The sequence below is a fragment of the Molossus molossus genome, unplaced genomic scaffold, assembly GCF_014108415.1.
Source record: "Molossus molossus isolate mMolMol1 unplaced genomic scaffold, mMolMol1.p scaffold_m16_p_10, whole genome shotgun sequence".
Classification (NCBI taxonomy): Eukaryota; Metazoa; Chordata; class Mammalia; order Chiroptera; family Molossidae; genus Molossus; species Molossus molossus.
This window is the reverse complement of record NW_023425345.1, coordinates 67,338,528-67,355,608: the sequence shown is the minus strand read 5'-3', so window position 1 is coordinate 67,355,608 and position 17,081 is coordinate 67,338,528. Positions and strand designations below refer to the sequence as shown.

Below are 17,081 nucleotides of genomic sequence, written 5' to 3'. Positions count from 1 at the left end.
GATCAATGTTTTGCATTTTTTGGCTGCTGTGAACAATGCTGTATTGAGTCTAAATCTTTGACTACATATTTTTTGATACTGAGTTGAAAGAACAAATGTAAGTCTTCTTGATATGTGGCATTAAATAGCTTTTTAGAAAGTTGTCTGACTTTATACACTTTTCGCTGCAGAGTATAACTATGTCCACCTCATTGCATTAACATGCGCATTAAGTATTATTTTATTTTTTAAAAAGTATTATTTTTAAAATATCTTTGCCTATCTGATTGATGAAAAATGCTGCTCATTTAAAAAAAATGACACTAAAAATTTTTACAACTATTTGATTTCTAGTAAATTTGAAGATTTAAGAATCAGTTTATTAATCACTGACATCTCTTCTTTTGGGGATTACCTGATCATATTCCTTATTGATTTTTTTGTTGTGAATATTCAAATTTATTTTTATTTTCATTAGAAATAATTTGTACATGCCAGATAATATTTTTAGAGGAATAAAATAAACACTCTTGAACCTACCACCGAGCTTCAGAAATAGGATGTCACCAATTTTTTGAAACCCCATGGGTATCTCCCAATCTTATTCCTCAGCAATTTCACACACACACAAAAAGCCATTGTTTTTGGTTATGTGTGTGTGTGTGTGTGTGTGTGTGTGTGTCTGCATCCCCAAATGGCATGAAAATGAAATCATACTATGTGTAGTCTTCTGTATTTCAACATTGCATTTCTAAAATTCACCAATGTAGCTCATTAGTTTTTACTGCTGTACAGTATTCTCTTGTGTTTATATACCACCATTTATTCATCCAGCATCTGTTGATGGATAGTTGGGTGGTTTCTAATTCTTTGGTATTATAAACAACACGACAACAAACATTCTTGCTTATGATTCCCGAGGTATGATATGCAAAATCTATCTAGAGTATGTACCTGGGGGTAAAATTGCTGGGTCACAGAAGATGTGTATGCTCAACTTCTCAAGGTAATGTGAAACTCTTTTCCAACTCAGTTGTATCAGTTTATGTCCTCACTAGCAGCGGACGGGTACCCCTGTTGCTTCACATTTTTTCTAACCCTTGGTACTGTGCTGGAGTAACTAAAAAATGGTATCCCATTTTGGTTTAAATTAGCAGTTACCTAATTGCTAACTACGGAGATTGAATGTCCTTTCAAATGATTATTGGCTGTTTATCTTTCCTCTTCTTTTTCTTTATGTTTAAAGAATGATAACCACCATTAGCACAATCATTTATTGGGTACTATTTGGTGTGTGCCAATCCCTGCACATTGCCTGTTGTGCCTTCATTAACCTTATGAAGTAGTTACCATCATATTTTGGGAGTCCCGGAGAGGTTGTTATCAGAGTGTATGTTATAAACTGTGTTTCTCCAGATGATGGCCTTACCTTTACATTTATCACACGTGACATGAGACCCAAGACTAACCTGTAATCTTGTTAGACTGCTATGTGACAGCAGGTATCTAATTACTGAAGTCTGTCCTAAGGTCTTTCAGAGATCAAAAAAACCACGAATCGCTGTATGAAAGACAATGTTTTAGTGATAACCTCCGTGGCCGTATCCTTGTTACCTTAGCAGCAAGGCCAAGGCTGGCCGCGTTTTGGCTGGTGAAGAAACCATCCCCACGCGGAAGAGTCGGCTGGAGCGAGCTGCACACCTTCTATGAGAGGTCGTCTCCTAGAGAAACCCAGAGGCACTGTTGAATATGTGATTTTCTCTGTTGGAGTTCAGGATCCAAGAAGAGTTGGCAGGTGATTATATGAGTCTGGAATTTTAGGAAAAGGGAATAATATAGTTATTAGTTTTTTGAATGAACCAATCCAATGAGCATCTATTCGAGTCTGCTTTGTACGAGACCCCATGACACAGATTTATGAGAGAACAAGAGGGTATCATTTCCATCTCCACCCTGTTTCCTATTAAGTTGGAAGGTTTTAAACTTATTTCTTTTTACTTATTACAAGTAAATTTTCTTCATGTATGTGTACCCTGGTGTATGGTAATTAAGCTGAGATTAGGTTAGCATGCCTGGTTGATCTCCAAATACATGGAAAGTCATCATTTTAAGAAATGTTTTCAACAATGTTAATACGTAGGGGAAAAATAAACAAATTACCTAAAACCAATGGATTTACTATTTAAAACAGAGGTGCTTTGTGTTGCAAATCACAGGCTTCCATTTTCCTTGAGGTCACTTCAGATAGGTAACATTAAACATTTTAAAGGAAAAATCGAATGTCGTAAAGACCCAGCTTCAGAGCCTTCGGTCTATTCTGGAGCTGTGTTCCCCGAGGAGTGGAACTTTATCCCTGGAAAGTGCTTTAGGGAAAGAAGTTCTCTTTGATCAAGCCCACGGGGCATGGCTGCGTGTTTGCGCTCCGATGTTCGAGGCGCAGTAGCACAGGAAAGGCTCTGAGTGGTGCTACTGTAAAGGCATCGCCCGCACTTAGTGGAAGTCTCCCTCTCTTAGACTTATTTGACCCCAGAATCTTGTTTTCATACAACACCTATCAACATCTTGAGCAAACTAGTGTTCTCCAGGACATGATTCTGGAATCCCCACACCGGGTTTATTACCACTTCTGAATTGTTCTGTGATCTTCAAGCCCTGCGCTCGGGGTCTCCTTTGAACGAATAACCCCTCACAGAGACGCTGTGAACCAGAATTTCCACAGAACGGTTCTCTAAAAGCTTTGGAATGCTACTTCTGTGTGGAGCTGGTGCTCGTTGCCGGAAAGCCACGGTGCTGGGTGTCCTGTAACTCCCCTCCGCTGGGCTCTGAGGCACCTCCCTGAGATCTCGGTTTCGGGCTGGCACACGGGTAAAAGCCAGGACGCTTGGCACAGCCAGGGGAGCTACCACGTGCTTCCATTGCAACCTGATGGTCCATTTCAAAGGTCTTTTTTTTTTTTTCTTCTAAAGGCGCAACTGCTGTAGTAATTTCCTTTAGTAGGTTTTTAGCCATTTAGAGGGAGACAAGCTGTCATGGAATAACCTGTGTTCACATCACTTCAAGGGTGGCTCAAGTGTGGAGCCTTCAGGCTCCCCTCGGCTCGTTGCTCTGAAGCCTTCTCAAGTCTGGTTTTGGTTTAGAAACAAAGCAGTACGTAATCCAAATAAACAAGCCAGGGCAGACTATCCAAGTGACTGAAAAGCAGAGCAGCTTTAAAACTCCGGTAGGGTTTAGCTCTTGTGACACAAGCCAAGGATTCGTTATTGAACAAGGTGCCCAGTGGACAGGAGCCCGTGGCTGGCTGGCTTCCGCAGAGGCAGTCTTTGCTCCTTCCCAAAGCACGTTGTGTTGTAGGCGCAACGGCGAACTCTGAGCCCGTATTCATCTTTACAAAGTCGGAAAAAGATCACAGAATTGCCTTTTAGTTTGGGGTGTTTCCTCGAAGTGAGGCAAAACGAATTTGTTTTTGGGGACAGTTGCCTTTGGGGTTTCTGGAGTGTATCATCAGGCTCTTCATTAAATCAAGCTTCCATGGGTGGAGAGGAACTTAACTTCTGTCACAAGGTTTAAGATCCCAGCTCCAACCAGGTTTCTGCCTTACTGTCTCCTAATAAAAAACAGCAGTTAGAAGTTGGAATGACCCACGATTATCTTTTTCGGTTAAAATGAATTGTTCACAGAATTCTGAAAAATATCTTTCCCTTGTGAGCGATAAACTTAAAGCTACAAGTTCTTTCTTTCTTCAGCAGGAACGGGGGTTCAAAGAACCTGCCTGGACTGAAGCATAAAGCGATAAATTTTGTCCCCTTGATTTGCCCTCTTACTCTCTCCTATCTTTGCATTTGCGATGTGAATAGCAGGAGAAATTCAGCAAATGCTCACTGACTCAGCAGGTCTGATGGCTAATGATCCTTCTATTCTCAAGGCTTGGGTCCTGACAGTCTGCCATGGGGCTGGAGCTGAGAGAGGGAAGGGCAAAGGAAGAGCCCAGTGCTTAAAGAGAGGCAGAAGCTTTTCCCTAAACTGCCTGTACGCGCACCTAAGAACTTGCTCCCGGACAAGGCCAGCGTCATGGGTATGCGACCTGTGCAGCCACACAGGGCCCTGCACGAGGAAGACTGACTTGGCTTAATGCCCTGTTGTCTCCATCTTGAAATTCTTAATAACTTTTTGAACAAGGAGTCCCATGTTTAAACTTTGCTTTGGGTCCCTCAAATTATATAGCTGGTCGTTGTCCTGGGTTACAGCTGTCCAAGGCTCTCTGCTCTCCTCTTGCTCTTCTGTCCCAGCCATGGCCCCCAATCCGGCCTCGGGACCCCGCTCAAGGCCGGACTGTCCAGCGTCATGTCCACTGGAGCAGGAAGCTGGTGTTCAGCCCACAGTGAGTCCAGTCTGACAGACCCTCCTGTGGATTTGGGGGATCATTGGTCATTTCAGAGTAGCTTTTTCTTGGTTTGGACTTTTGAGAAATGCCCAGTAGTTTCAACAGTTGTACAAGTTGGACATGGTTAGGACGGGAAATACGCTGCTCAGGGAAACCCGTGCAGTGCCAATGCTTAGAACAAATTATTCTTCATCTGCGAAGTTTAGACTCTCACTGACAATAAACCGGTAAACAGGTGCAAAATCGATTTACATTTGGAGTTTACATTAGAATTTTAAGAAACCTTACCAAACACCTGAATACTTTGTTTTATGATGTCAGTTTCCTGAATATGGTTTCTATTTTGTATAGTAAGCCATATGGAGGACATTTATTCAATATGCTTTATTAAACTTTTATATTTGTACCACTTGCATAAACTGTCTAAAAATTATGACGACGACACTCCTGTCCTTGGACAGTCATTTGTTTTCTTTCCTTTTTATTGCTTCATGAAATTCTTCTGAAATGGCCATGTTTCTCATTTACCCAATTTAAAAATTGCTCACCTTACGGTATCCCCGTCCCCTCCCCTACTTTGGTAGAAATGCTTTTATTAAACAGCACGTCACTGTGATGATTTGTGCCTTTTTCAAGAAGATGGGAACAGCCCTATCTGTTATTACTCTGTTACCGAGAGCATGGTGATCACACGGCACTCTTACCTCTTTACGAGAACCCACGGGGGACCCTGCTCTCTGCTCTCAATTAGAGCAGAATAAGGGCTTGCTCGCCTGGGCTATGCCTAAGTGTATCAAGCTACAATTATGTTACAAGGCTCACTGGACTTGGAATGAGATGGGCAAAAATTGAGTTCCCCAGACTTCTTTAGAAGGGGTACTGTGTGCAGTTGAAGGGAATACTTTGAGAAGCCACATGGGGAGGTGTTGAGAATTTCTCTTAAGGAGCATGCTCAAGTAGCAATATGCCTAGTGAACTTCCCTCTCAGTAGCTTGGCTGGATTTAACGGAAGAGTTTTGTTGCTGGGTGGGGCACAGAATATTTGGGTCAGAGACAAATTGCCCGAGATGGTGGATAAAAAGCTGAACTCTGTCAGCCACCATTTGTACATTTTTAACCATTTATTCAGTAGTTCTTTCATAAATAAACATGGAAAAAATATTTTAAAGACTATCAGATAGAGAAGGGAAGCCAAAAAGCAGGTTTCCCACACACCTATATGTCTTGATCCAGCCCAAATGTTAGTTCTTCGTATAGTTTAACTTCTTCTGAGCAACTAGTTAGTTTTTGTGTTTATGGTCTTTGGGACTTAAAGTGAGTCCTGGTTTCCGGTTTGAGGGGGCTGGAGTGGAGCATGAGCTAAAATACGGTCCACCTCTCACAAGAGTGCAGGGGTCCCCTCCTGGACCCATTCTGTGGTCTAACCTTTATTTCTTTTCATCTCATCTTCCTACTTATTTTATCTTGCCAAATGTATATGTCTTCTCAGACTGCCTTCACTCCTTACTACTTTAACTTTTAAATTATTGTTTAGAGGTGTTTTATATAAATATTCTCCTCCTCCTCTTTCTCTTCCTCCTCTTCCTCTGCTATGGTAACTTCATATGAATAATAACAATTATTTCATGTCTCAGACGAGTGGCCTTTGTTTCAAGAGCTGACCTCCACTGTTGTGATTCTATATAAATTGACAAAGTAACTAAAGGGTGTGTCTTGTGTCTTGGATGAAAACTTAGAATACACATGTTATGGCAGGAGGGGAGGGGTGAAGTGCCCAATCAATTTGCCAAAGCGTAAAGTCTGCCCTGTTATACAAAAAAATATATATATAGGTAAGCAGCAAGGATGTTCGCTGTGTGTGGAGTCTAAACACACAACAAAACACAAGTGAACCCTACTGCACCTCACCAAAGCTATTTTATACACACACACACGCATACATGATATGTATATATATATAATTAAAAGTAATTCAATGTATAATTAGTAGTATTCATTTATAGTATAACTAATACTTAATAAATTATTAGCCTAACCTCCTAACTATATTTCCAAAACATTTTCCATCAAGATATCCTAGAGGCAGTCAACATCTTCAAGACTCAACTCACATCTCTGGAAACCCACACTACTCCTCCCTAGTCATTAGCATCGCTGTCCAGGTGCTCTCCCTTCTTAACCCCTGTATTCAGTCAGTCATCTAGTTCCCTACTTAGATGTGAACTCTCTTGAGTCCAAACTCTCCTCTCTGACACTAACATCACTTCAGATTCTGGTATCTCTCCCCTTTACCTGAGGTCTCTTATGGTGTATATGCGTACTCTAGCGGGTACACACCACCAACTTTTGGATAAGTGAAGAAAATATTAGAGCTCTTTATATTTTTATCTCTTTATTTTAACATTTCTGTCTTTTCTAATGCATGTATTGATAGTTATATATGTAAACAAACAGTAGTCATATATACATAGGACTACGTGCTCAATGATTTCTCGTGGGGTATGCAAGCAGAATGGTCTAGGGATGACCAATCTAGTCTATTGCAGTTTGTCACTCTGCCTCCGGTCTAACTTCCCATCACTCTATTTTTCATCTATGAGTTAATACAAGGAAAGGGCTTAGAATAAACTCAGCACTATATAAATGTCCTACCCCCAAATTTACCTTTCTGCCACTTAGATCCTCATTATCATGCAAATGGATTTTTACTTAAAAGTCTTAATTAAATAAGTTGGTTCGCATGTTAGGATGCCAAGATTAGCTCCCTGGCTCCTGGTCTGTTCTGCGAGCTCAGCGTGACAACAGGCTGACACCCTGGGCTCTGGCTGGTTAGAGGAGAAAGACTGCCGAGGTCTAGCACCATAACAAGGTGTGTACATTCTGCTTCCAGCCTCTCCCTTGCCCGCTTCCTGTAACAGACATTTCCCTAAATCACACAGGTGATCATTGCCACTCCCTAGTATAAAAAAACTTGTAGACTTTAGAATATGTACAAACTAAAGTTCACATTTCCTTAGGGGAATGAGGAGAATAAAATATGTTGGGGCCCTGGCCGGTTTGGCTCAGCGGTTAGAGCGTCGGCCTGCGGTCCGGAGAGACCTGGGTTCGGTTCCCGCTAAGGGCACATACCTCGGTTGCAGTTTGTCCCCGGCCCTGGTTGGTTGTGTGGGTGGCAGCCACTCGATGTGTCCCCTTCACATCGATGTTTCTCTCTCTCTCTCCCCCTCCCACTCTATCTGAACAAAATATCAAAAAAAAAAAAATGTCCTCGGTGAGGATAAAAAAATATATATATGTTGGAAAGTTGCTACCTAGGGTGTGTGGAGAGTTGTCTTCCACAACATTTGCTGAGAAAGGAAGGAGAAAGAACAGCAGAGCCTAAAGCTCGGTCACCACGGATTGAAACCTGTCCCTATTATTGGAGCCCATACCCTACCAGGTGTGGTCTTGGGTAAGTGCCCCAAGTCATCATGACGCAGTTTTCTTATCGGTAAAAGTGTACAATACCCGCCTCAGAGGAGTGTAAGATAACACATATAATGTTTGTGGGAATCAACAGGTTTTTCATCAATAATAGCACTTTTCATTTGCGACATTCTGACATCTTTAGAAAGTCGCCTACGATATGTGACACGGTCTAGTTAGAGAAAACCTCTTGAAAGACATGACGACTGAGCAGAGAGACGACCTACACGGGAGCGCGGCAGGCAGGGAGCACAGGGCTCTGGGAGCGGCAGGGGCAGCTGGAGCGGGAGGCCAGGCTCAGAGCAGGGCAGGGTCTGAGCACGAACAGCTTGTCTTCCTAAGGGTGCTGCAGTTTCAACCGCTGCTCAACTGCAAGCAACTTGATTTCCATAAGAGAGCACAAACAAAGACCACTCCACACGCCACTGTGAAAACTAAAGCAGCACCTTTATTTTATACATACAAACAGTATAAAATGTTTATTATGTAAGAGCTGTGTTTTGTTTACAATATATTATATTGCTTCAAGCCAATGCCAAAAGTTCATACATTATATTCCCTATTTTATTGTGTTTACAATATATTATATTGTTTAAATGCCACCACCACAGTGTTATTATTAGTATTATTTTTTAATGATCATTTCTCTGGAATCATGGTAAGGTCAAAATATATTGTATTGGGAGTTTAAAAAGAAGGGCAATTAAAAATGTGACAAATGTCTAAATACATGACAATAAAATTTGAAATGCTGTAACTTCAGCACAATTAACTGCTTCATCCAAACTCTTGAGAGTTATGCTTATTTGTTCCATTTACCTTCTCTAACGTACACCCAGCCCTTTGACACCAGGAACGCATTGTGATTTTGGAAATTACCTGTGAACTACACACTGAAAAGACAAAATGTTAACCTGATCAACTGCCATAATATAAAATCTGTCCCAAAGCACTGAAACTAGAAAATCTATACCGTCATGCTACAGACGCACTTAGAAAACTTAAAAGGAAGAGTAAATATCAGCTCAGTGATTTATAATGAAGCTAATAAAATTCAGGCCAGTATTCTTAACTGTAATGAACATTATTTGAACACTCAACACATGAAAGGTTAACAAAGGCTATGAACTTGGTGTAACTTAAAACGTTTCAGATGTCGGAGTTCACCAGATGTAATTGGATTCAGGTGGATCCTGCGGCTCCTCGGCCTTTTTCGGTGAAGGCGTGTGCTGCCGGAGCCCGGCGCCCGCTGGCCTCAGGGCATGCATGAGGCTGGCTCCGTACCCTGCAAAATTATTCGCGGCTTAAAAGAAAAGAAACTACAAAAACAGGCTCTTTAGATTCATTATTAACCATTCAAATGAAATCCATTTTCCCTTTTCAACCCAGAGTGAAAGGCCACAGCAACCACAAAAAGCTACCTGAAGAAAGAGATGTTAGAGGTTCAAAATCTCTGTTAAAAGATACCCATGTCACTAACTCCATCAACTCTGGCTTCCACGGAATGTCTGACTCACTATGTGTTTTGGCCATGCAGAAATCCCTGATGCAAAGTTTGGATGAATGTGTTTGGATAGAAGGATTTCTCCACCCAAGGGCTGGGAAGGATCTAGCACTGATGTCTCAAATGTAAGGGATACTTTTGCAGTGGATTTGATCACTGATGCTTTTCACTGCATTGCAAAACTAGCCTCGATTATATTGTTCAGTAGAGCAACCTCCACGCTTCATATAGACCACGTGATCAGGTGTGGCTATTGCACTTACACAGAATAGGAATTTTGTAAGAATTAAGGACTTCCGTTGCATATTTAGAGAAAGGGTTGTGATTTAAACTGACTCCTTATCAGTGGGGATTTGCGTTTAGTCAAGGTGGGCGTCTATCTACCAGCTCAGCTGTTGTTAAGTAGAGCGAAGCACTGAGTTCCACAGCTGAGACCTCCCTTCCTCCTACTTGTGAACTTTGGAGGCGCTGGAGCAGACTCATTCCTACGGATTTCCTAACACGGATCTAAGACAGCAATCACATTGTAAAAATCTGCCTCCATCTTCCTGTGCATTAGAGTCAAGTTCAGCATGTCATTTGTTCCTCGTGGTTTTCAAGTGCAAGCATGCCATTAAGTAAGTACTGAGAACAGAATACTTTGTGCCTGAATGTGTTGCTTTGAATTGTCAGTATGTAGGCTAGTAGCTCATGGAACAGCCAAAACATGAGGCAACAATGTGCTGGAGTAAATCCCTACCCTGCTGCTCACCCTGCCACCCATGAAGCCCAAACCTCCCTGCTGGTGAGGGTGAGACTAAGCAGAGAAGTCTGTCTCCAGTATCCTCCTCCCCACTGAGATGTCTGGGTGCCTGGGACCTCCCAAGTGTCACCCCACTGGGAATCTGTTCATAAAAGAACTCTGTGCCTTAGAGCTTCCTTGTCACCTCCCTCTAGACAGAATAAACCTCGTTCTTTCAGCCCGATTCTCCTAGCTAATGTACAAAATGGCTGGGTGGCCTCTCCCAGAAAACGTTAGAATTTTAATCAAGCACCAGGGCATCTTCTTGGTCTGAAGGGGGCGCACTGACACAGAGCTTTCAGCAGCATGGCCTACAAGTGGGGGTGCTATTTGGGGTTGGAAGTCCTGCCCGGATTGCTCCTCTATACTCCACCATGGCCCCTAACTTGCCTTATGGGAAGAGTGACCAGGAGTGTCAGCAGGAACTGGCCCTCGTGCTGCCCTCCCATCACTCCCAGGGGTCACCAGGCTCCAGACTGGAGTCCCGGAAGACCTTGGTAGGAGAATCCTGGGGGGTGTGGTCTGACCTCATTCCTACGACTTCGGCAAAGGCACTCTGACTTTGGGACAAGCCTCATGGTTTGTATCCCATTGAGGGCAGAACATAGGGTTTGGTTTACTCTTTTCCAAAATAACTCTGGAGATGTTTAGTCTTCTGTAGGTCTTTTAGTCCAGAGAAGGTTTCCTGGTACATATGTCCTAACATCGATACCATTCAGCCATTACCACCTGGGAGAAGGGCTTTTTCCAGAGGAGCCACCTTTCGTGTTAAGCTCTGCACACCTGAAGCCAATTCAGTCTACCATCCAATCCATTCAGTAGGGGAAAGAATGAAATCAGTGCATTAGTGTAGCCTAGCCCAGACCCAACTACTTTAAAATAAGTATATAAACATGTATACCTACATTTAAATGTATTATATATACATGAGAATAATAAAATGCGATCATTTTAAAATATGCACAAAAATAAGAAATTCAAGCCTGAAAAATACAAATGTAAATATTTATGTTACCTATGTATTTATACTAATATAAATAGACTAATATAAAATACATTTTAAAACTATTAATTGTAATTTTCCTCAGCACCCTTACTGATCATTTCCTCATTCACAGGGCTGAATCCATCACCCTTTGGAGACCTTTGATCTAGGAAAACATCTGACATGTCAATGACGTGTTCAGTTGTATCCATTATTTTGGAGACAAAATGTGATAGACCAGTGATTTTCAACTGGTGTGCTACAAGAATTTTTAAAACATGCAATATTTGACGATTTAGTCAGGGGCACTGATCTCTTTTCCCTTAGAAAGTCAAATTAAAAAAAAAAAATTACAATATCCAACATAATAATAGCCATCCGGAGTGAATGAATAAAAATGATACCTACTTTTTCTGTCAGGCAAAAAATATATTTTTGGTGTGCTGCAGAATTTTAGCAATGAGTTTCTGTGCCATGAGATGCAAAAGGTGAAAACCGCTGCGCTGGACACAGCGTGGGCTCCTGTCACGGCGAGGGGTAGGAGCGCAGGCTTCCTGTCCTCGAGCTGAGCAGAAGACCGTGGGCCCAGCTCGGGAGACCGAGCTCCAGCTGTTGGCTGTACGGAAACTGCGGTGTTTCTTTGGCTCACATGCAAATTTCCTGTCCCTCCCACTAGAACCTGGGCTCCACCAGGCACAGCCTTTTCTGTCTGTTCACTGGTGTGTCCCCGGTGTCCAGATTCACGCTTAGCACAGAGAAGATGTCAATCAAAGTGAAACGATTGCATTAAGCAAGTCTCATTTTGTGTATTAAATAGGCCAGTAGCTTATTGTCTCAGTAGCTAGTTTTTTGTTTTTTGGGTTTTTTTAAATCTTCAACTGAGGACATGCTTTTTTCGATCTTAGAGAGAGAGGAAGGGAGAGGGAGCTAGAGAGAGAAACATTGATGTGAGAGTGAAACATCTATGGGTTGCCTTCCACACACAGCCTGACTCAGGATCTAACCCATAACCTGGGTTTGTGCCCTGACTGGGACTCAAACCTGCAACCTCTCGGTATATGGGAGGACGCACCAACCAAATGAGCCACACCAGCCAGGGCAGCTAGTTCGTTTTTGATAATAAACTTGAAAAAATGCAACTCCATCATAGTATCTCTTTCATACTTCATAGACCCTTTCTTTCCCTCAAAAGAACTCATTTAAAACATACCATATCCATACAATTTAAAGATTTTTAAAGAGCAAAACTCTTCATGTTTTATATGCTAGTTGATAAATCTGGAGTGATAAAATCAGACCACGTAGATACTAATCCCACATTTGATTTAAAATCTTACTTTTGGCTGTCAATGCTTTCATACTTAATAGACTGTATTACCAAATCTACCTGTTTTACTAATTTATTCTAGAAAATATTTGTGGTGATATTTTACAGATGTGATATTTCACAATGAGGCATTCTCTTTACACTCTAGAGCTTAGACTGGAAGTGTGGGGAGCTGTGGGCAGCAGGAAGAAGCATGGCAGAGAAGAGGCAGAGAAGAAGTTGCTTTTAATGAAGTGGAAAGCAGGCTGGGTTATGAGTTGTCTTTTAGTCTTTGGAGCCAAGAAACGGATGTGCAAGAGCCTGGCTCCCCAGATGGCTCCCACTCACTTTTATTGCAGTGCCTTCCATGCCAGCCTTCCTGACATTGGCATTTGTTGGGTTCATGGCAGGTTCCATGTGTCCCGCAGCCAGGCTCGCAGACAGCTAGAATCCAAGGAGATAAAAAGAATGTTTCCTGAGCTTTCATTTTTCAACAGAATTACACAGCTGTTTTTCTTACAGTTCTTTAGAATGTGTTAGTTTTGGCTTCATCCCCTAATTTTTTTTTTTTTAATAAATCAATCTTCAGCTACAAGTTGGTTTGGAACTTATTGAGAAAGTCCTGAGGGTGATTTTAAACTAAGCTGGATGCTTCTCATTCACAAAAGACTCTCTGCAGGACTTTGGAAACTGCTGGGCAGTGGAAGTTTATTTCCCTTAAGAAAACTCCTAAGGGTTAAAAAGTTCATTTGTGTGTGTGAATGTGTCTAACTTTTTATACACGTGTGAATTTCATACGACGTCTTTAGTCTACATAAAGGAAACATATATGCCAATGAAGAAAGGTTCATTATGAGGCCTAGGAAATGTTCAGTAGGTACAGATGTAGTATAAGACCACGGCTACGTTCACTTTCCCACACCCAGACCGATTGTGTATGGGGTACTTACGCTTTGAACAAAGGTCTCCTTGGTAACCTTTGGAGCACTTACATTTGCTCTTACCAATGCATTTACCTCCATTTCGACAGGGTTGTGGGCATTTGCCTGAAACAGAAGAATGCAAACAAGCAAGGAACTCAGTGCTTCTTCGTTCAGAGGTAATTACATTTTTCAAAGAAACTGCAAGGCTTTGAGAGGATAAAGCTATTAAATAGCGATTATTTCCACTGATTTCAGGTTTAATCTGGCTTTGATGGTGTTTGAATTTCACTTTTTGAACAAACAGGCTAGTATTTTTACTTATAATTTTGAATATGTATCTTCCACAATAAATGTGTTGCCAAATGCTATATTTACAGTCTGTTTTAATAAACAGAATAATGTCTTAACTGATTCATAAGCATCTGTAATTTAAGATACACTAAAGACTCTATAAATGATCTTTCGCCTGAGTTCTGGTTCTTGAGTGTCACTTTTTCTGAAAGCAGGCCTACACCTGTACCTGATGACATCTGTCTGCGCCTAGGGTTCTCCAGAAAGCGGGGCTTGCAGGCAGATAGTTTAGTTGCAAACAGGAGTGGGAGGATGGAAGAGTGAACCGGAAGGAAAGTCAACACAAAAGTATATTTGTGAGTGGGTCATCGCTGTGGCAGCGAGTCTATCCTGCTGCGTCCTTCTGAGGAGCCCTGTGGATGGCACCTTCAAGTCCTTTTCAAAGAAAGGAGAGGGGAGCATTTTTCATCAGCACCCATCTCCCCTGGGATAACTTCCTTTTGTTTCTATTCTTCAACTGTGTGAGTATAGGCTGCATTTTTTAGGACCCAGAGGAGTCTGCGTGGAAAGCGAGAGCAGTGTGGACAGCTAGGATGAGGTGCCGTCAGGTTGTCGTAGCAGTGGCTGGAGTGAAAGGCTGGCTGAGAAGATGTCAGGTGGGGCACAAACGGTACCTGATACCACACCTATGCATTTTCCGGAATGTCTCAGATCCTAATAATGCATCATTCCTTCTTTTACCTGTAAGCCAAATGGGCATTGCTAATGTTTTCACAGATCTTTGAATCACAGGATTTTAGAACTGGAATAGGGCCTTAGATATAAAAACTATACCATAATTTTCTTCTTACTCCAGAAGCGACTTATTCTTCCTCTGCAATATAGAATTTGCCTTCTTAAAGCTAACTTTTTTGAAGATGTAGATGAGAAGGGTTTTTCCACCCAGAGCTGAAATCACATCCTGTATCTGCACGGTGGTGTTGCAAAGAGAGCAAACAGCCAATAGGTTTTGGTAGGGGAGGAGTTTGGAGATATATTTTTTGTTATTGTCCTTTTTCTGTTCCACTTTAGCCGAATGCTCATTACAAAGGCCTCAGTACATAAGGAGAAGAAACGAAAGCTTTATCCTAAAACAACCCACCTTTCATTCTTTAAGCTCTTCGTTTTATGGTCAAAAGAAGTTTCAAAAGAAGGGAACTACTATATATTTACCAGCAAACACTGTGCTTGACAAACATGAAGTGAATTCTGTTATGAAAATCATTTTGCTAAAAACACACTTTACTTTTCCTTGTACTTATCCAAACGGATTTTCTTCATATGTAAATCAAACAAAGCAGCATTTGGTCATGGTGGACACAGTGTAGACTTACTATTGAGATGTTAGAGTCTCTCAACAACCTCAAATTAGACCTTTAGGTTTTTCTGATGCATGGGGCGTTCCAGAAACAAGAACAACCTTAATTATTAAAACAACCTTAATAATAGAATACTACCTTATCGTTGACCATTAAAAATCCAATATGGTCCTTTTTACTAGGTTTGGATACAAAGAATAGCATTTGCCATTTGGTCAAGGCCCTAACCTTACCTAAAGAAAAGGAATGCCTAACTCTGAATTTCTATTTGCATTAAAAAATCTGACTCCATCATATGCACAAAATTGGATCATGTCACAGTGTTCTGCAATGCATTGAGGTTTTTTCAAGTAAGCAAGATGTGGGACAATATATGGCAGAAAAGAGGACTAAAGATTGATTGTTTTAAAATTCAGAGTCTCATAGTGCCTTTAATAGTGACTTCTTTTTCCCGAAAATATTATGCAGCCCAATTATATCCATTAGACAGTGGGAAACTGAGTCAGCTTGAGAGATGACCTAAAACAGGCCAAGGATTGCCAGAAGACAAACAGATTAACTAAGTTCAAACAGTTCGCGTTTTTACTACTATAGGTGGACGAGTCCAGTGAGAACAAAGACAGAAAGAATTGACAAAATAAAGACATTTAACTTCCTTCACCCACTGGATTGTGGGACGACTTCAATTTGCTACTGTTCTTCACATAGTAAAAGACTAAAAAGGTTTTCAATAAGTACCAACAACCATCATCTCTGGGTCTTAGGATTATGGGTGAGATATAATTGTTTCATTCAATATCTTAAAGTTTTACAGAGAGCTTTTATAATAAGAAGAACTCATTAAGTTATTTTAAAAACCCATTTACTGTATAGTATTAAATAATTTGTGTGATCTTTTTAATTGAAGTTTCATTAATAATTGTAGGGAAATCTATAAACCTTAAATCACAATAAATGTATATTACATCCAGATACCACGAATCATAGTCTTATTTATTAATCTGCAAGTGTCTCATAATCAAGTCAGAATGAAGTTTTGAGAGGATATCAATCTTAATAGAGGCCAAAAAAAGAAAATGTAAATAACATCAAAATACATATTTTCATTCAAAAAAGACAATAAATAGCAAGTGTTGGCAAGGATCTGGAGAAAATGGAGCCCTTGAACGTTACTGGTGGGAATGTAAAGGGGTATAATCTCTTTGGAAAATAGTTTGGCGGTTCCTCATAAAATTAAATATAGGTTAACACAGTCTGGCAATTCCACTCCTGGGTACAAACCCAATGTATGCTCACACAAAAACTTGTACACAGATGTTCATAGCAACATTTTTCATAATTCCAAAGTGGAAACAACCAAATGTCCACCAGCTGATGAATGGGTGAACAAATTGAGGTTGGTATATCCATACAATGGAATATTATCCAGCAATGATATATACCACAACATGGGTGAACCTTGAAAACATCATGCTAAGTGAAAGAAGTCAGACAAAAATGGCCATCTGTTATATGATTCTACTTATATGAATAGATATAAGAATATCTAAAGACAAAGAAAGTAGGTTAGTGGTTTTTAGGGTCTTGAGAAGGGGGACATGAGAAGTGACCGCTGCCCTGGCCGGTTTGGCTCAGCGGTTAGAGCGTCGGCCTGTGGTCCGGAAAGACCCGGGTTCGGTTCCCGCTAAGGGCATGTACTTCGGTTGCAGTTTGTCCCCGGCCCTGGTTGGTCGTGCGGGTGGCAGCCACTCGATGTGTCCCTTCACGTCGATGTTTCTGTCTCTCTCTCCCTTCCTCTCTCTCTCCCTCCCACTCTATCTGTACAAAAAATGGAAAAATATCCTCGGGTGAGGAAAAAAAAAGAAGTGACCGTTAATGGGTACAGGGTCTCTTTTGAGGGTGATGACATGTTTTGGTATTAGATTAAGTGCTGCATGATTTTGTGAATATACTGAACTGCATAGTTTATAATGGTAAATTTTACAGCATATGAATTCTATCTCAATTTAAAAATAAGAATACGTAAAATAATTAGCATTATATAGCTCGAGGAACTGTTTCAACAGTGGTCCAGTTATGAGAGAATATTCCAGAATTCAAAGAATTAC

The 17,081-nt window shown here is 41.0% G+C and overlaps 1 protein-coding gene across 1 annotated transcript in view; it reads right to left on the bottom strand.

Moving 5' to 3' along the window:
- Positions 1–8,253: 8,253 nt before the first annotated feature.
- The window catches only part of WIF1 (WNT inhibitory factor 1), a 73,761-nt gene continuing 64,933 nt past the window's right edge, over positions 8,254–17,081 (bottom strand). The window contains exons 8-10 of the mRNA XM_036252129.1: positions 13,352–13,447; positions 12,750–12,845; positions 8,254–9,110 (exon numbers count right to left, since the gene is read on the bottom strand). Of these exons, the coding sequence (XP_036108022.1) occupies positions 8,989–9,110; positions 12,750–12,845; positions 13,352–13,447 (314 nt within the window). The 3' untranslated portion in view covers positions 8,254–8,988. The remainder of the gene's footprint in view (positions 9,111–12,749; positions 12,846–13,351; positions 13,448–17,081) is intronic.